Consider the following 16,383-nt stretch of genomic DNA (forward strand, 5'->3'; position numbering starts at 1 on the left):
AAAGGAAGCTTGGAGGTTTGTCTGGAGGTGATTCATCTTGACAGGCTTGGATAGACTCAGCCAGACTCCGGGTGACAGCACAAAGAATCCAGGAATGAGAAGCAATGGATTCATCGGAACCTGTAACTTGCTGTTCAGGAATGAAGCTCCTAGAAAGTGCATTGGCCTTAATGTAAGATATGAGAAAATTGAAGCATGTAAAGAAGAGTGCCCAAAGAGCTTGATGGGAATTCAGACTTTTAGCAGTTTGGATATATGCAAGGTTTTTATGATCAGTAAGCACAGTAATCTGAAGTTTAGCCCCTTCAAGCCAATGCCTCCAGTCTTCAAATTACATTGGTTGTCAGACAGTATAACCGGCATTGTGTGAAAGGCTGGCTGAAAATTAAATTAAGCAGGGTCCAATCAGAACCAATTCCTGGAGAGAGCACTTCCTAATCAAAGGCATGTGTCCACCTGAGCTCTGCACACAGACAGCTAGTAATTAGTGAGCACATGATACAAAACACACAGACAGACATGAATGACAGACTATGATTAAAACACAGATAAGACAGGATTTCCAGCTACCTGCAAAAAGCCAGAACAAGGTCAGGACATGATGCAGTATCCCAGTAACAAATATGACTGGGAACTTCAGCCAAGATGATTTGCTAACCACAAATCCTAACAACAGGAACCTGAGTGAATGTGGCCTTCAAGGCTTCAAAAGCTTGAGTTGCTTTAGGTGTCCAGTTACCAGTGTCAGCACCTTTCTTAGTAAGTTCAACAATTGGAGAAACAATGGTGGAAAAGGCTTTAATAAATCTTCTACAGTAATTGGCAAAGCTCAAAAAACGCTGTATAGCCTTTAAAGAAGTGAGTTGAACCCAGTCCAAAACAGCCTTGAATTTGTCAGGATCCATAGAAAAACCTTTGGAGGAAATATTGTTGCCTAAAAATGAAACTTGATTGACATGAAAATCACATTTCTCCAACTGGACAAAAAGCTGATTCTCCAGCAGCTTCTGTAAAACTTGTCAAACATGATGATAATGCTGAGATACAGACTGAGAAAAAATAAGAATATTGTCAAGATAAACCACCACAAATTTTCACAAGAATTTTCGAAGGACGTCATTGATAAGGTCTTGGAAGACCGCTGGGGCATTGGCCAATTCAAAGGGCATAACAAGAATTTCATAATGTCCCGCATGAGTACTAAAGGCTGTCTTCCACTCGTCGCCTTTTTTAATTCTTATGAGATTGTAAGCACCTCGGAGATCGATTTTAGAAAAAATTGTGGCCTGACGTAATTGATCAAACAAGACTGAGATGAGTGGCAGAGGATAAGAAATTTTTATGGTGATATCATTTAATCCTCTAAAATCAATACAAGGACGCAGGGATCCATCTTTTTTTTTTTTGAACAAAGAAAAAACCCGCCCCGACTGGAGACTCAGAGGGATGAATAAAACCTTTGGCAAGGGCATCCTCAATATACTCTTTCATAGCTTTATCTTCAGGTTTCTAAAGGGAATAAAGTTGACCTTTGGGCAATTTAACACCGGGCACCAGGTTGATAACACAATGGACGGTGTGGAGGAAGAACATCAGCCAGTTGTTTAGAGAATACATCCGTGAAATCTTGATATTGAGCAGGAATAACTGGAGTACTCTTCAATTCAGAAGGTTAAACAGCTCGGAGAGGAAGGGTAAGACAGGCTGATTGGCAGGCTTGGCTCCATTTTAAGATTTCTCCTGACGACCAATCAATAACAGGATTGTAACTTCTAAACCATGGAATGCCAAGGACACTGGGTGCTAGAGAACTTTGTATAAGAAAGAAAGAAATAGATTCTGAATGTAATGCTCCAACAGACAACTGAAGAAGAGGGGTTCTGATTTCAATATGGCCATTAGCCACAAGTCCTCCATCCAATCCACAAATAGGAATTTTTGAGTCCAAATGAACAGCTGACACACCCAGAGATTTAAAGAATCCAAAGTCCATAAAATTACCGGCTGCGCCACTGTCCAAGAAAGCAGACACTGCAAAGGTAACAGTATTACATAGGATGTTGGCAGGAACCAAAATTGCATTTTCGAAGGAAATGGGAGCAAGGCCTAAAGTTCCCCATCACTGGTTTAAATATTAATGAATACATTTTTATATTTTCATGCCATTTGCGCTCAGTCCACCATCGGACATTAAAGCAAATCTATACTCGCTCAGACTGTCTGACTGTAGATGGCTGTCGGTGCCAGTGGAGCTGCATTTTTGATGCAGTCCCTGACATGGACATGACATGCCCACTGCCTATTGCCACCCCCAAATCACTGCCCAGAAATGGAATTGTTACCATTGTGACATATGCGCAGTGCGTCTCAGGTGCATGCACAGACCTGAAATATTAGACGCTTGCAATTTTTTCATTCTGCCCATCTCTGAATCAGGTCATGTGTCTATAATAATTATGTAATGCAGTCAGAACAGTTTTATAGGCCACAGCCAGCATCTCCTGCAGGGTGCTATCATATTTTTTTTGCTTGTAGTTTTTATTGAGTTTTGATATAAAATAAACCAAAGTATCTAATCACATCATGGGCAATAAAAAGAGAACTTACAGTAGAATCAAAGCATTGTGAACAAAGCAATACATGGTGACCAGATAAACGAAGAAGTACTCGGAATCAGAATGAATTAATCACCATTATAATATATATCACACATATTAAATCAGTGGATTACGTCAATGAAAACAATTAAACAAAAGGCAAACAGGGACATGGGTTAAACCAGAAGAGTAAGATAATAAATAATGGTTAGAGAGGGATGGGACAAAAAGAGGAAGGGGGGACAACCACAGGGATCCAGAACAAGAAGGAGGAAGCATCATTGATATATCTGAGAAATAAAACTATAGTTTCGGACAAAGGCTCTTGTACGTGTCTGATTCAAGAAACTCCAGCCAGCAATACCACAATGCGGAGTAGTTTCTAACACTCCACCAAGTACCTAACCCTAACCCCTAACCCCCGATACTTACCTTCGGGATGCCAGCAGTCGGGACTCTGGAGCCGGGATCACAATGCTGTTGGGATTGCGGGACCGGTATTTTGACTGTCTGCACCCTGCACGCCAGGATGCTGACTACATTTGATGTACAGGTGAGGAATTGCTATTCTTGTAAACTGGAATTGAGATGAAATTTGGTAATGTGGACACATACCTCAACTAATTGTCTAAAACCAGATATATTGATTGTGGATATTGGATTCAGATCTAATGCTAATATAGCCAGCTGTTAGAGTCTGTGTTTGTTGTGGACCCAGGGTGGAACAGGAGTAGCCACTGAAACAGGTTTAAACTGAAAGGTGGATTGTTTAATATGAATGTTGGTAGGCATGAACAATAAGATAAACTAAAGTCCAGTAATAAACAAACTAATATATGTGGCAGGAGGGAACTGTAGTGAGTGGGAATAAATGAATGTCCAGACCAGTGACAGAGATGAATGAGGTGATACCAGATAGACTGTAAGAGTGAAGTGGATATCTTGGTATGCTGAATCGTGGCTGAGAGGGATATCCGGTAATGCTGTGATGATGGCTGAAAGGAGAATCCCGTAATGCTGTGATGATGGCTGAAAGGAGAATCCTGTAATGCTGTGATGATGGCTGAAAGGAGAATCCACCAATGCTTAGTCTAAGGTTCAGGAGTGCAGAGAACTCTCTCACAGCTGACACTGTGAACACATTGCACTGGCAACTACAGGATGCTCCAAACACCCTTAAGTACCCAGTAACAGAGTGTGATAGGCCAGAGAGAGCAGGTGACCCACAGACAATTGGCCTGCTATGTCACATGACCAAAGACAACATGGTGGCACCCAGACAGCTGTAACACGTAGAAAAGCCACTAGAGTTACCCTTGCCAGGATGGCCCAATGCTGGCAGACCTCTGTGTACACACAGTGCCAGCCGACACATGCCTGCTTCCCCACCAGAAGGTCCATGCCACAGCACCCTCATCGATAAGGACCGCAAACCTCCACGCTGCGAAACCCGGATTGTGACACCAGCGTAGCTTCAGTGATATGCTATGCAATAGGATGGTGGCTGTCATAGATGGTTATTATTGCAAATGCTTTTTTCACAGGCAAATGCTGTGTGAAACTACTAGTTTTCTTCTTGGCCTGCTTCTGTGATAAAGATTTACCCCCATCAGCAGCCACCCTAGCACTCAAGGATTCGGAAACCTGTGTAGGGGAATAATCTGTTTACCTTGGCAACTTGGATGCAGGAAAACCTCTGATTGCTAATGAGGAGGTTGATTATGAAGACATTGGTGGAGGACATTGCTGGTAGCAGATGCTTGTGATATATGATTTCCATATTTTGATAAATAACGTGAATTAATTTACAGCAACTGATGTAACAGGGCAGAGGTGCCTACTGTAGCTGGTTAATTCCCCTACCTCTACTTACTTTGGCTTCACAAATGGTACAGATGGCTTGACAAATATTGTCAGGATTTGGGAAAAAATTAATGAGGTGGCTTTTTTGGTCTTATGTACAGGCATGTCAATGAGCTTCTTCTTATCACTGGCAATAACTTTTGCCACTGGTGGCTAACTTACTTTGGCACAAATAATATAATCATTTATGTATTACATTTACCATGTATTTTGTGCTGAGTGAGAAGAAAATAAATATCACAGTGAATACTGTAGTTGCAAACAAGAAATTGAGTATTGCAGGCAGCAATGTTAGTATCAATACTTGCAAAATTTCCCAAAATATATTGTTACTAATATTATATAGAAATATCTCACAACAAGCATTTAAGCATAGATATGACCATAGGTGGCGCTAGACACACCCTGTGGGTGGAGCATGACACACCTCCTCAACACCATTCCACAATCTGTGCACCACATTCTGCTACTGACTTTATTCTCCCTGAAACTAGTTTTCAAAGTATGCAAGTATGCTCTAAACACAATGACTATTACACTATAATGTAGATTACAAGTTTCAAGCAGTGCTCTTTTATCTCTCCATTATTAACCTGTGTAGTTTTATTACTGTTCTATTACTGTTTTGTTCCCAATGGAATACAGTATGCTGGCAATATGTAAGTATTTGGTAATACAATAATGTGTATTGTGTCAGATCTATGTCCATTTCTCTTGCTCTTATATTAAAAATCATTGCTTTGCAGCAGACACACCATCAGCATCAGTTATTGCTGGGTAATTGCAATAATATCAGTGAGGTAAATAGTACTAATTAAGTAATCTCATAAATTTCAGATTCGTGCATAGTAAATTCCTGTGCATCAGATCCTACACCAATACCTCTTTATGGGGTCTATTTACTAAGCAGTGTTAGGAGACAGAGTGAAAAGTGAAAAGAAAGTGATAAGATGCCAGCCAATCAGCTCACAACTGTCATTTGTCAAACACAGCCTGTGAGATGACAGTTGGGAGCTGACTGGCTGGCACCTTATCACTTTCTTATCACTTTTCACTCTGTCTCCTAACACTGCTTAGTAAATAGACACCTATATATTATATTGGCATCAGATTAAAACCCTAGATTTACACCTCAAGTAATGGTCAGCTAGCTTTCCACTGATAACAGGGTGACTTTTATTTCAATCAGCTTGATTTCATCAGGATTCAAGATACTGTGTCTATAAAGTATTCAATAGGGGTGTATATACACATACTGCAGATGGCTATGACTGAAGATGCATAACAGGTCTACTTCATATAGTCAAAGGTCATTGACAGGGTATCAAGAGAACTACAGGCCATGCAGAATTAGACAGCACTGTAAAAACACAACTTTCTAGGCATATCATGTCAGGGCCGCTCAAGTGGAGTGGCTGAACATTGGCGCCACCACATAGGGGGCATAGTGTTAGAAGAAAGTAGAAAGGGTTAAAAATTAATAAATCAAATCAGCATGGCCCCCCCAAAAAAAGCATAACCAGCTAGCCCTGGACCTCTAAGCCCATTCTGGTACAGGAAAATTGGCTGAAAAACAGGCGTAGGGTTCCCCCTATATTCCTATAACTAGCCTGGGCTGCCATAGCAGGAAGACACAGAGCGCTGAGTTCCCCTGCCAAAGTATTCACCTACCCAAAATCAGCCCCAGGACTGTCAATCCTCAGAAAGTGGGGGCATAGGCAAACGCATGGGGGGTTTCCATCTGCCTGGAAACCCCCCCTCCCCAGCCCACAGCATGACCGCAATAGAAATAGTAATATAATAGATTGTTACTAGTGCTGCATGTTCTTCTCAGTATCACAAATGAAATAATTAGCACCTCCTGTGGATCTTTTAACATGTATCAGCCAGTAATAAATAACCTGTGCACCAACTAGAAGATATGGAAAACATGCACTGTTAGAGATGCACTGCTATAGAGCCCAATATGTACATATATGTCCAGGGCAGTGCTAGGTTCTTCTGCTGCTCCTCCAGGCTTCCGCACTTGCTCCAATGCTGGAATGGTGCCCACATCTAAAATAAATATATTCAGCTCAGGCAGGATGGCCTACTGGCACATCTAATGGCTTACTGTGATCACTGGTCTTGTATATGCTGGATTTATTACACACAATACACTTTGTATGACGCTTATTAAAGCTGGTTAAGTACTAATTCTGCCCTCTTCATTGACAGGCAACACTCACTCTAAAATTAAGCATTTGGAAACCCCCCTCTGGAAATCCTGCGTTTGCCACTGAGGGGCCCCAAAAATAAAATGATGTCCCCCTCCCGAGGATCAACCAGCAGCTCAGAGTTTTCGCCGCACCCCTAGTGGCAGTGAGTGCAGGGGAAATTTATAAAATATACAAATAATATTGTTCTTCACAGTGGGACTACAGATCCCAGCAAGTCTGCCCAGTGGTACTTGTAGAAGCACTGCTGGCACCCGTATCTAGACTGTGAAGAAAATATTTTTTTAAAATCACAATACACAGACAAATAGTTTAACACTTTATTACACATTAGTTTGCTTGCACGCTCACTTATTCACTCACCCTAACTCACACTACATACTCACCCCTACTCCATGGTGCTGGTCAGTCCTCTTTTCCAGTAGGTATCCAGGTAGCTTGGCAAAACAAAAAATTAATACCCAATCCCAATGAACCAGAATTGATGTATGTACATACTGTACATACAGCACTTCCCCAAAGAATGACAGGTACCTCATATGGGTTCCTGCACTCTAGACATGATTAGCCAGAGTCAAACCAGTTTTAGTCAATTAGCAGCATCTGAAGTGGGACCCCATTTTATTTTTAGGTTCCCCACTTTCCTATGATTACCAGTCTGGCCTGGCCAGTTTGGGGTTTGTGAATGCTTTGGCAGGGGGACCCCATGCTGTGTGTCCTCCTGCTATTGCATAACCACCTTGGCTGGTTCAGCCCGCTGCTGGTTATACGGGGAACTCCATGCCAGTTTTCGGTCTATTTTCTTGTACAAAGAACAGACTCAGAGCTCCAGGGCTGGATATGCTTTCGGGGGTGGACCCTATGACGATTTTATTATTCATTTTTAACCTTTTCTTTCACCTATAACACAGAACACTGCACAGATCACACTGATCTGTGCAGTGCTTCTGCACACACCATAGATAGAAACATAGAATTTGATGGCAGATAAGAACCACTTGGCCCAACTAGTCTTCCCCAGTTTTAAACATATTGTTACCTCAATGCTTATTGATCCTTACTTCTTCTGAAGGACATCCTTATGTCTATCCCAATTTTCCCCTGAACCTACCACCCTCCAGTTTCAGAACATGTCCTCTCTTGTTCTAATAATTCTCTATCCTTTACCTTGTTAAAACCCTTTATATAGTTGAATGTTTCTATCATGTCCCCCTTTCCCTTCTCTGCTCCAAACTATACATATTAAGATCTTTTAGTCTTTCCTCGTACATTTTGTGGTGTAGACCTTGCACCATTTTAGTTGCCCTTCTTTATTCAGTCTCTAATGTATTAATATCCTTCTGGAGATATGGCTTCCAGAACTGAACACAGTATTCAAGATGAGGATGTACCAATGACCTATACTTCTTTTTTTTTGCTACTGATTCCTTTCCCTATGCAACCTAGCATCTGACTTGCCTTCCTCATTGCTTTGTTACAATGTTTGCTTGCCTTTAAGTCACCTGAAATAGTGACTCCTAGATCCCTTTCCTCTTCAGTAGTTTCCAGTATAGTGCCATTAATACTATATTTAGCCTTTGGATTTTTGAGACCCAAGTGCATGATCTTAAATTTTGTGGCATTAAACTGTAGTTGCCATGTTCTTGACTACTCCTCTAGTCTACCTAGATCATCAATCATTTGTTTTACCCCTCCTGGTGTGTCAAACCTGTTGCATACCTTTGTGTCATCTGCAAAAAGGCATAGTTTCCCTTCAATACCATTTGCAATGTCACAAATAAAGATATTAAAAATCACCTGTCCAAGTACAGATCCCTAAGGTACTCCACTGGTAACATTTCCCTCTTGAGACAGCACTCCATTTACTACAACTCTCTGTTTCCTATCCTGCAGCCATAATCTTATCCATTCAACTATCTTTGTATCCAATCCCATGCTTTCCAGTTTATTTAACAGTCTGTGATGTGGAACAGTATCAAAAGCCTTACTAAAGTCTAGATAAGCTATATCTATGGCCCCCATCTATCTATTTCCTTAGTCACCCAGTCAAAAAAGTCAATAAGATTTGTTTGACATGATCTCCCCCCAGTAAATCCATGCTGTTTGGGATCCTGCAAATTGCTGGATTTGAGATTATCAATGACTCTTTTTTTAAGAGTGTTTCCATCAATTTCCCTACTACTGACGAAACGCGTCAAAGGGCTTCACGACATCCGACCTCTATCTAAAGCTGAATTTTCCGGCTGCATCTGTAAGCTGTTATTTCCACTGTACATAGAGGACAGTGGAGCTCCGGTCACTGCATAAAGGGTTTACACTCCATTAAATCACACGGAACGCCAGAACATCCAGCTGCTACAGAGAGCCTCTGTTACACTCACCCGTGCATAGCCACGGGTAGAGCCCCGAACCCTACACACTTCCAAGGACGCTCAGACTATATAACCACATCCGTGCATGCTGACTCGGACCATTGTTTGCATATATCCAAGCGGGGAGAATCCTCCGGTCACAGCGACTGCTGGCATCGAACGCCCAACACTGGAACCCCGATACCTTACCCCGCAACCGTGAGTCCATAATCAACTACTGATGCCATGTGCTAAAGAGACCGCTTATCTATCGGGTCTTCAGGTATCTAGGGGTAATTTGTGGATAACTACAGCTTTTAATTAGGGGTGAGCGGATTCGGTTCTACTCGGTTCCGTTCGGATTTAAAAACCGAATCTTATTGGCTATCCAAAACTCGTGACAGCTGATACCCAATAAGATTCGGTTTTTAAATCCGAACGGAACCGAGTAGAACCGAATCCGCTCACCCCTACTTTTAATTGACACTTGTAATGCATTTTTTTACAAAGGGTACATTGTAAGGATACATTGTAACTTTGACACGGATTTCTCGTGACTGTTTGCTTTTAGCTACTAGCGAATACTATTATTTTTTCAAAGGAGAATACTGTCAGTAATCTTGGCATAAATCCTATTTAAACCACTTGGATTATAATACCTTAAAATAGTGTCATGACACTCAGTTAATACTTGACAATCTGCAGATTTATCCTTGGTTCATTTAATTGCATCTATATGTAATTATATGTTTATTTAATTGTATTGCAATACTTGCTATTTCCTGTTTTCTTCCTCTCTGTCCCTTCCCATCTCCTCATTTTCTTTATACCATTCTATTTATTATTTTTCTTACCATGCACCTATTCAATATGTTTAGGTTTTAACTCATTTTATACATTGTTATACCCATTTACGCACGTTATTTATGCGGGTTTTTGACAATACATCATATAATATATATTAAATATTGTTACCAATCCCAGCAGCGCAAGTCCGGTGTGTGTATTTGTTTAAAGTAAATATGTGCATATAAAGTAAATATACATAATTACCATATACATAATATATATGTATATATGTAAAGTTATATATATATATATATATATATATATATATAACACATATGTATCATATATATGTATATATATATATATATATATATATATATATATAAATATATACACTGTATCAGTGGTGGATTCAGAAAAAAATGACCAGGGGGGCACCATGATTAGGGGAGCGTGGTTAGGGGGTGTGGCCAGGTATGGGAGTGGGGAATGAGCCACACATGTCTGCTGCGAATACATAGTGTCCATCTAAATTGTTGTGCCAAATGTTATAGGCAATGAACATTCCACTTATAATTTAAATAGCTCAGAAGTTGATGTGAGTAAAGAAAAGTGCTGGTATGTAAATTTAAAGTAAATGGCCGAGGGTCACCAAGGCCCCCAGACGCTTTACAGATTTTGATAGTGTGAAATTAAGTTAAGATGCATTTTCTGCACTTTTGCCACCAACTGAGACTTAAATGTTAGGCCACTTAAAAAGAAATATAGCTACATCATTTTATTATTTTTTTATATTCACAAGCTTCAAAGGAGACAAAATGTGCTGATCTTACTTATAACCTACATTATATTTGATTGTTGCAGATTCTGTATGTTTGCAGCTGATACATTAGGATAAGTAATTCTCCCTTCTATAGAGCAAATCGGAAGCACTGACCAAATAGACAAGGGTAAACATTGCATTTCATGTTGTCCTTCAATAATATAACATAGCGGTGAATGAAAAAATGTGTGGGTCCCCTCTCTTTGACAAATTGGGTTCCTATGCCACTGTTTCAGGGTGCCGTTACATATTATGGGAGAGTGATGGCAAGCAGCAGTTGGGGCAGAGCTGGGGGTAAAGGCATGGAGAAGATTGGGTAGAAATGGTTGTAGAGGGGAATAAGGGCATGCAGAGATGGGGTTAGGGAGGGGGAATGTGCAGACAGCAGTTGCGACAGAACTGGGGGGCAAGGGGCATGGCTGTGCTGGGGGTAAGGAGGGGAGGGGTCAAGGGTAGACAGCAGCTGTCGTACTGGGGGGCAAAGAGGGTGTTAGGGGTTTTCACTTGCATTGGACAGAAGGCACACAACACACACTGACAGCACACTGGCACTGCACAAACTTGTTTCAGCAAACATTGGCACTGTACAGTAGAGTCCCAGCAAACACTTGCAGCACCCTGGCACCACACAGAAGGGCCCATCACAAAGAAGTGTCTGAAAACACAATGGCACCACCCTGGCACTGCACAGAAGTGTCCCTCCACACACTAGTACTACAAAAAGGGTACCCAGTGAACACTGGAAGCACCCTGTCACCAAACAGATGGGTCCCAACAAACACAGTGGCACCGCAAAGAATGCTCCCACCACACACTGGGAGCACTCTGGCATCACACACTGGCAGCTGAGGGAAGACTCAGAGCCCATAAGCTCTGTGAGCAGCATCTATTCACATTCCAGGTGCTTCTTGCAGAAGAGGATCGGGCCCGGGATCCTGTTTTTTTAGGTGTGATTAATTAACCAGTGATGCAATTCAATTGTTCTGGGTGCTCACTAATTATATAGCCCTCTTTGCCCCGGTTTTAGCTGTGTAAAATGGCTAATCGTCTGAAGTTCTGGTTAGGGGGTTTCTCACACATTTCTGCTCACACCATCCTGAGCGTGCGTGCAGAAATGCCGGCACCGGCGGCTATCGTGCTGTGACGGAGCAACAATTGAATTGCTCTGTTGGGAGTCTTAAAAAAAAAAAAAGCTGTTGGCAAAACATTTGAATCGACCACACAGAGCCTTAAGTCAGCCAGCGCTGCCCCCTGTATGCGTGCAGGGTGTTACAGTGTTACAGGCACAGGGAACAGGAGCTGAATAAAGATCGCTGGGTGATGCTCAGAGGTAAGCAATACCATGCCCATCTCTGGACCTGTCAATAAGGCAAATCTGATAATTCAGATTTTATATATATATATATATATATATATATATATATCCAAATAGGTTTCAGAGTAGAGAACTCTCAATGAATGCTCCCAAAAGAACAGCCCTCGATTAATTGGAAATGCATCTCACAGCAAAAGGTTTGGGATAAACTCCTATGCATTCATGGTCTTTCCTAATGGATTAGTGCACATACAGAACTACATCAGCAGTATCATACATTCAGGCAATTTATTCTATCCAGTGAGATTAACTCCATCCATTTCAGAAATCCCTTGCCCACTGCCTGAGGAAATAATGAAGTGGGACTGGAGACCATTTGGCTTTGCTGGAATTTAGCATATGCTGCTGTTATCCTGAAGCCTCACTATGGCCAGTGCAGAAGCTGTAGCCCCACCCTCAGCAGACATGTCTGACATCAGGCTGCGCACCTGAAACACACCTAGAACCATTTCTATCACCAACACAATGCCAATCATGAAAGTGGCAATTTGAAAGACTTGGTTTAGCTTAGATCCCTGCAGCGTCAGAAGCTTGCAGGCTATTAGTATTGTATTGCAGTGCAGCATACTGTCCTACTCTCCTGGGACTGTCGGGAGCCTCACGAAAATCGGGTGCTGCTCCCAACACCCAGCAAGAGGAGGCAAGTCCCCCACATCATCCGCTGGCCCCCCACTACTCCCCGTGACCACACGAGAAAGTGGGCGGTGTGGGGGGCGATGGCCCAATTCGCGCTGAATCGCGTCATTGTAGCCCCACCCCTGCTTTGTAATGTTGGTAATATCGGCATTATAAACACCCCCACTCCACCAACTTCAGCCCCCCCCCCACCAACTTCAGCCCCCCCCCACCCTCCCTGCTGCACCGACCTGGCAGAACCCTCCTGGAAGGGACTGCCTGAAAGTCGGCATATATGCAGTGCAGTGGTTGATACTGATGAACCGCTCATTCATCTATTATTGGTGGGAAATTGCCATAAAACTCATATATAAAACAATAAAAATAAACAATACAAAATAAACATACTTTGATGACACAAATATGTAATGTCCAGCTCTTAAATGAGTGAATGTTACAGTGCAGATGTTGTTAGAAGGGGATGTAGTCAGCATCCTGCCACAGACAGAATCCTGGCGCTGGAATCATGACAGTAGTCAGAATCTCAGCTCCAAAATCCAGACGGCTGCGATCCCAACGGTGAGTATTAAGAATAGGCGGATGGTTAAGCTGTGGGAAATGTGGGGTAGGGTTAGGAGAAGGGTTAGAATACTTACCTGCATGCACTGGGATTTCCACCGTCTGGATTATACTGCTGGTATTCTAACCGCCAGCATTATCAGCGCCGGGATCGCAAACCCAACCCAATAGACGTTGTTTGAGGTCAGTTTAAATGGGTTTTAAAACTGCTTTTGACCATATATGGTGGCATCACTGACATTTTTGAGCCCAGGATTGCCATTGCCACGCAAAACTGAAGTACAAAGAGTTCAAGACCCCACACCTTCAGCAAGGTATACCTCCAGCAAGTCATCCAAAGTGCACTACCTTACAGATATAGCTGGCCAGCCCTTTAGAAACTGTATTGAGGTAATAGACTTGTAGTAAGAGCAGCTGCTTCGGATACTGTACTAGTTTTAGGGCAGGTATTGAGGTCATGCTGATAAATGTATACTGTTGTTCCTTAATCATTTATTTTGCAGAGGAACAGCAACGTAGTAAGGCGGTTCCAGTACAATAAAATACCCACCTGGTTATGTGTAATTCTTTGTGTGAGATTGTTAGAATATGTATTGCATGTAATGTATAACTACAAATGTCTTGTAATTGATCCAGTTAATCTTGGTGTTAGTATACTAGTGTGAATAAAATACCACTGTTCATTGCACCAACTATTGGTGTATTGAGTGTTAAACTAATAACTCTCTGTAGAAATTTCAGAAAGGTAGTGGAAGAACAGGTGTGGAAGGTAAGGCCACCTTGCACATAGCACCATTAATTTGTTTATACTAAACCTAAGTGGGGTACCTCATTTCTACTTCAGCAGTGTTTACATGAGGTTGTCTATTTGATTATTCTATTTTGGTGTGAGTTTTCTCTGATTTTTGCTCTTCATCTACTCATACTGGTGCTGTCCAAGTTCTGTTAGCTGTTACTCCCATCAGGATGGGAGTAACAGCTGTGATTTCTTTTTGACATATGGGGCAATTAATCAATGTTTGTGATTTTTTTTTCCTCTGGTGGACACATTGTGTGTTTTTTTCCTGTGGCGACCAATGTGTGTGTGTTTTTTATTTCTGTAGTAGATAAATTGTATATTTTATTCCTGCGGAGGACAATGGGGGGAATTCAATTCAGTGCAATGGAAGATAGCTGCGGTAGGAAGCTCCCGCAGCTATTCAATTCAACTCTGTTTTTCGCAAACGTGATGAAATCCGACAAAAGTGCAAGACATGCAGCTGTTTGCCGGTTTAGCGCGGCGCTAACAGCTGCGCGCCTGGCACTTTAGTCAGAGATTGCCAGTTAGCGCACCTTAACACCCAGGTTAAGTTGCGAGAACCAGCTTTCTCTGACTTACCTGCTTTCCGACAAGGCACACAGCGCATTGAATTAAATAGCTGCGGGAGCTCTCTCTCTCATCGCGCTGAATTGAATTCCCCCCAATGTGTCTTGACTCCTCTGTATTCCATTATTTCTCTTCTGTGAAATTCTTTGTTTAATTAAAAACTAGGAAATATATTTTTTGGTAAATAAAAGTATTACTTATAAATACAGCTGGTTTGTAGGGAGGGCGGGCACTCCAAAATTTCCTGCACAGGATGCTAGTAGACCTGGGTCTGGCCCTTTATCATTTACACCAAGTATACTGTAGGCTGGTACAAGTGTGCACTGATGATGATAAACCATCAGTACAGATATGGGGTGGGTGCACTGCAAGATGCATACAAGCGGGAGAATATATGAAGCTATTACTCTACTTGCATAGCGGGAGCATATACAGTACAACTAACTTGTTTTCAACTTTGCATCAGGCATAAAGTTTGTTTTACATAGCAACAAAGGACTGTAGTGGACAGCCTAAAATGTATAAATGTACAATAACATGAGAGCTTAGAGACTCTTTCAGCAATGGTTATGATGCAGTGGTTGTCAAACTCAGTCCTCAGGACCCCACACAGTTCATATTTTTCAGGTCGCTCAGCAGGTGCACAGGTGTATTCATTACTCACTGACACATTTTAAAAGATCCACAGATAGAGCTAATTATTTCACTATTAGTTTTGTGAGAAGACCTGGAAAACATGCACTGTTTGGGGTCCTGAGGACCGAGTTTGAAAACCGGTGTTGTATTGTAAAATACTAATACTGCATACCATCCAAAAGTCTACATTTTAGGTCCATGTTCAAGCATCATGATGGGGACTGCATTGTCCAGATCTGCTCAACAGTTTTCCTACAGGAGACAGGCAATGATCTACTATATTTTCTCTATTTCTCTCTCACACACAAAGACTTGTCTTAATATAGACAAAATATTTCTAAAATTTGAATTAATATAATTTTATTTTACACTTACAGATTCTTCAGGAACTGCCATGTTTCCCTGCTATGCGGCCATTACTGTGTGCCCTATTGGTTCCCAGTTGCTCATCTGATGGTGGTGCATTGCAGCCATGTCGCTCGGTCTGTCTAAATGCAATGTATTTATGTCTTACACAGCTAGAGCAGCTTGGTTTTTCATGGCCCTTTAACTGTGACCGGTTACTACCACAAAACCAGCAACCAGACTGTGTGATTCCATAAACATCCTATAATCTAATCAAAAAATTGTAATCTTTATTCTGCATATATGAATGTTGCAGACAAAAAAGTTAAATGTATCAAACCTAAGTCCTCTTATTTCTATATATGTGATGTATCAATGTACAAATTAGTATAGTAATCAGTTGTAAGTTGGTGTTATGTGAACTTGGGGGCCTACTGTATTTATCAACAAATATTAGCAGAATAACAGGTGTTTTCGGAGCTACACAGAAATATTAAGTGTCACCGGGATGTATCTGTGAGGAACCGCAGCAGTTATTCATGATATCTGCTGCAATACACAATTTTTTACCTCAAAAGCCTTAGGTTTCTGGAGCAATCCAGAGCTTGGCCTCAGTAGCTAACACATCTTCCCACTCCTTATCAGAAATAGCCCCTCAGTGACAAAAGATCCCCAGCATTATCAATCCCCTAGTGGTAACAGATCACTGTGGAAGAGCTCCCACCCTCACCCCCATTGTCAATGGGCATCCCAGTTTACTATCCACGTCCCCATGTGTCACTATATGTGTAAATTTTCTTAATATATTCTCCCCTAAACAAAAAAAAA

General features: G+C 41.6%; 1 protein-coding gene across 1 annotated transcript in view; it reads left to right on the plus strand.

The window, feature by feature from the left end:
- The window catches only part of MFRP (membrane frizzled-related protein), a 681,594-nt gene extending 665,782 nt beyond the window's left edge, over window positions 1-15,812 (plus strand). Inside the window, exon 12 of the mRNA XM_088443796.1 lies at window positions 15,588-15,812. Coding sequence (XP_088299922.1) covers window positions 15,588-15,812 — 225 coding nt within the window. The remainder of the gene's footprint in view (window positions 1-15,587) is intronic.
- Window positions 15,813-16,383: the final 571 nt, after the last annotated feature.

This window comes from Taudactylus pleione, unplaced genomic scaffold, assembly GCF_031769625.1.
Source record: "Taudactylus pleione unplaced genomic scaffold, aTauple2 ptg000334l, whole genome shotgun sequence".
NCBI classification, from domain to species: domain Eukaryota; kingdom Metazoa; phylum Chordata; class Amphibia; order Anura; family Myobatrachidae; genus Taudactylus; species Taudactylus pleione.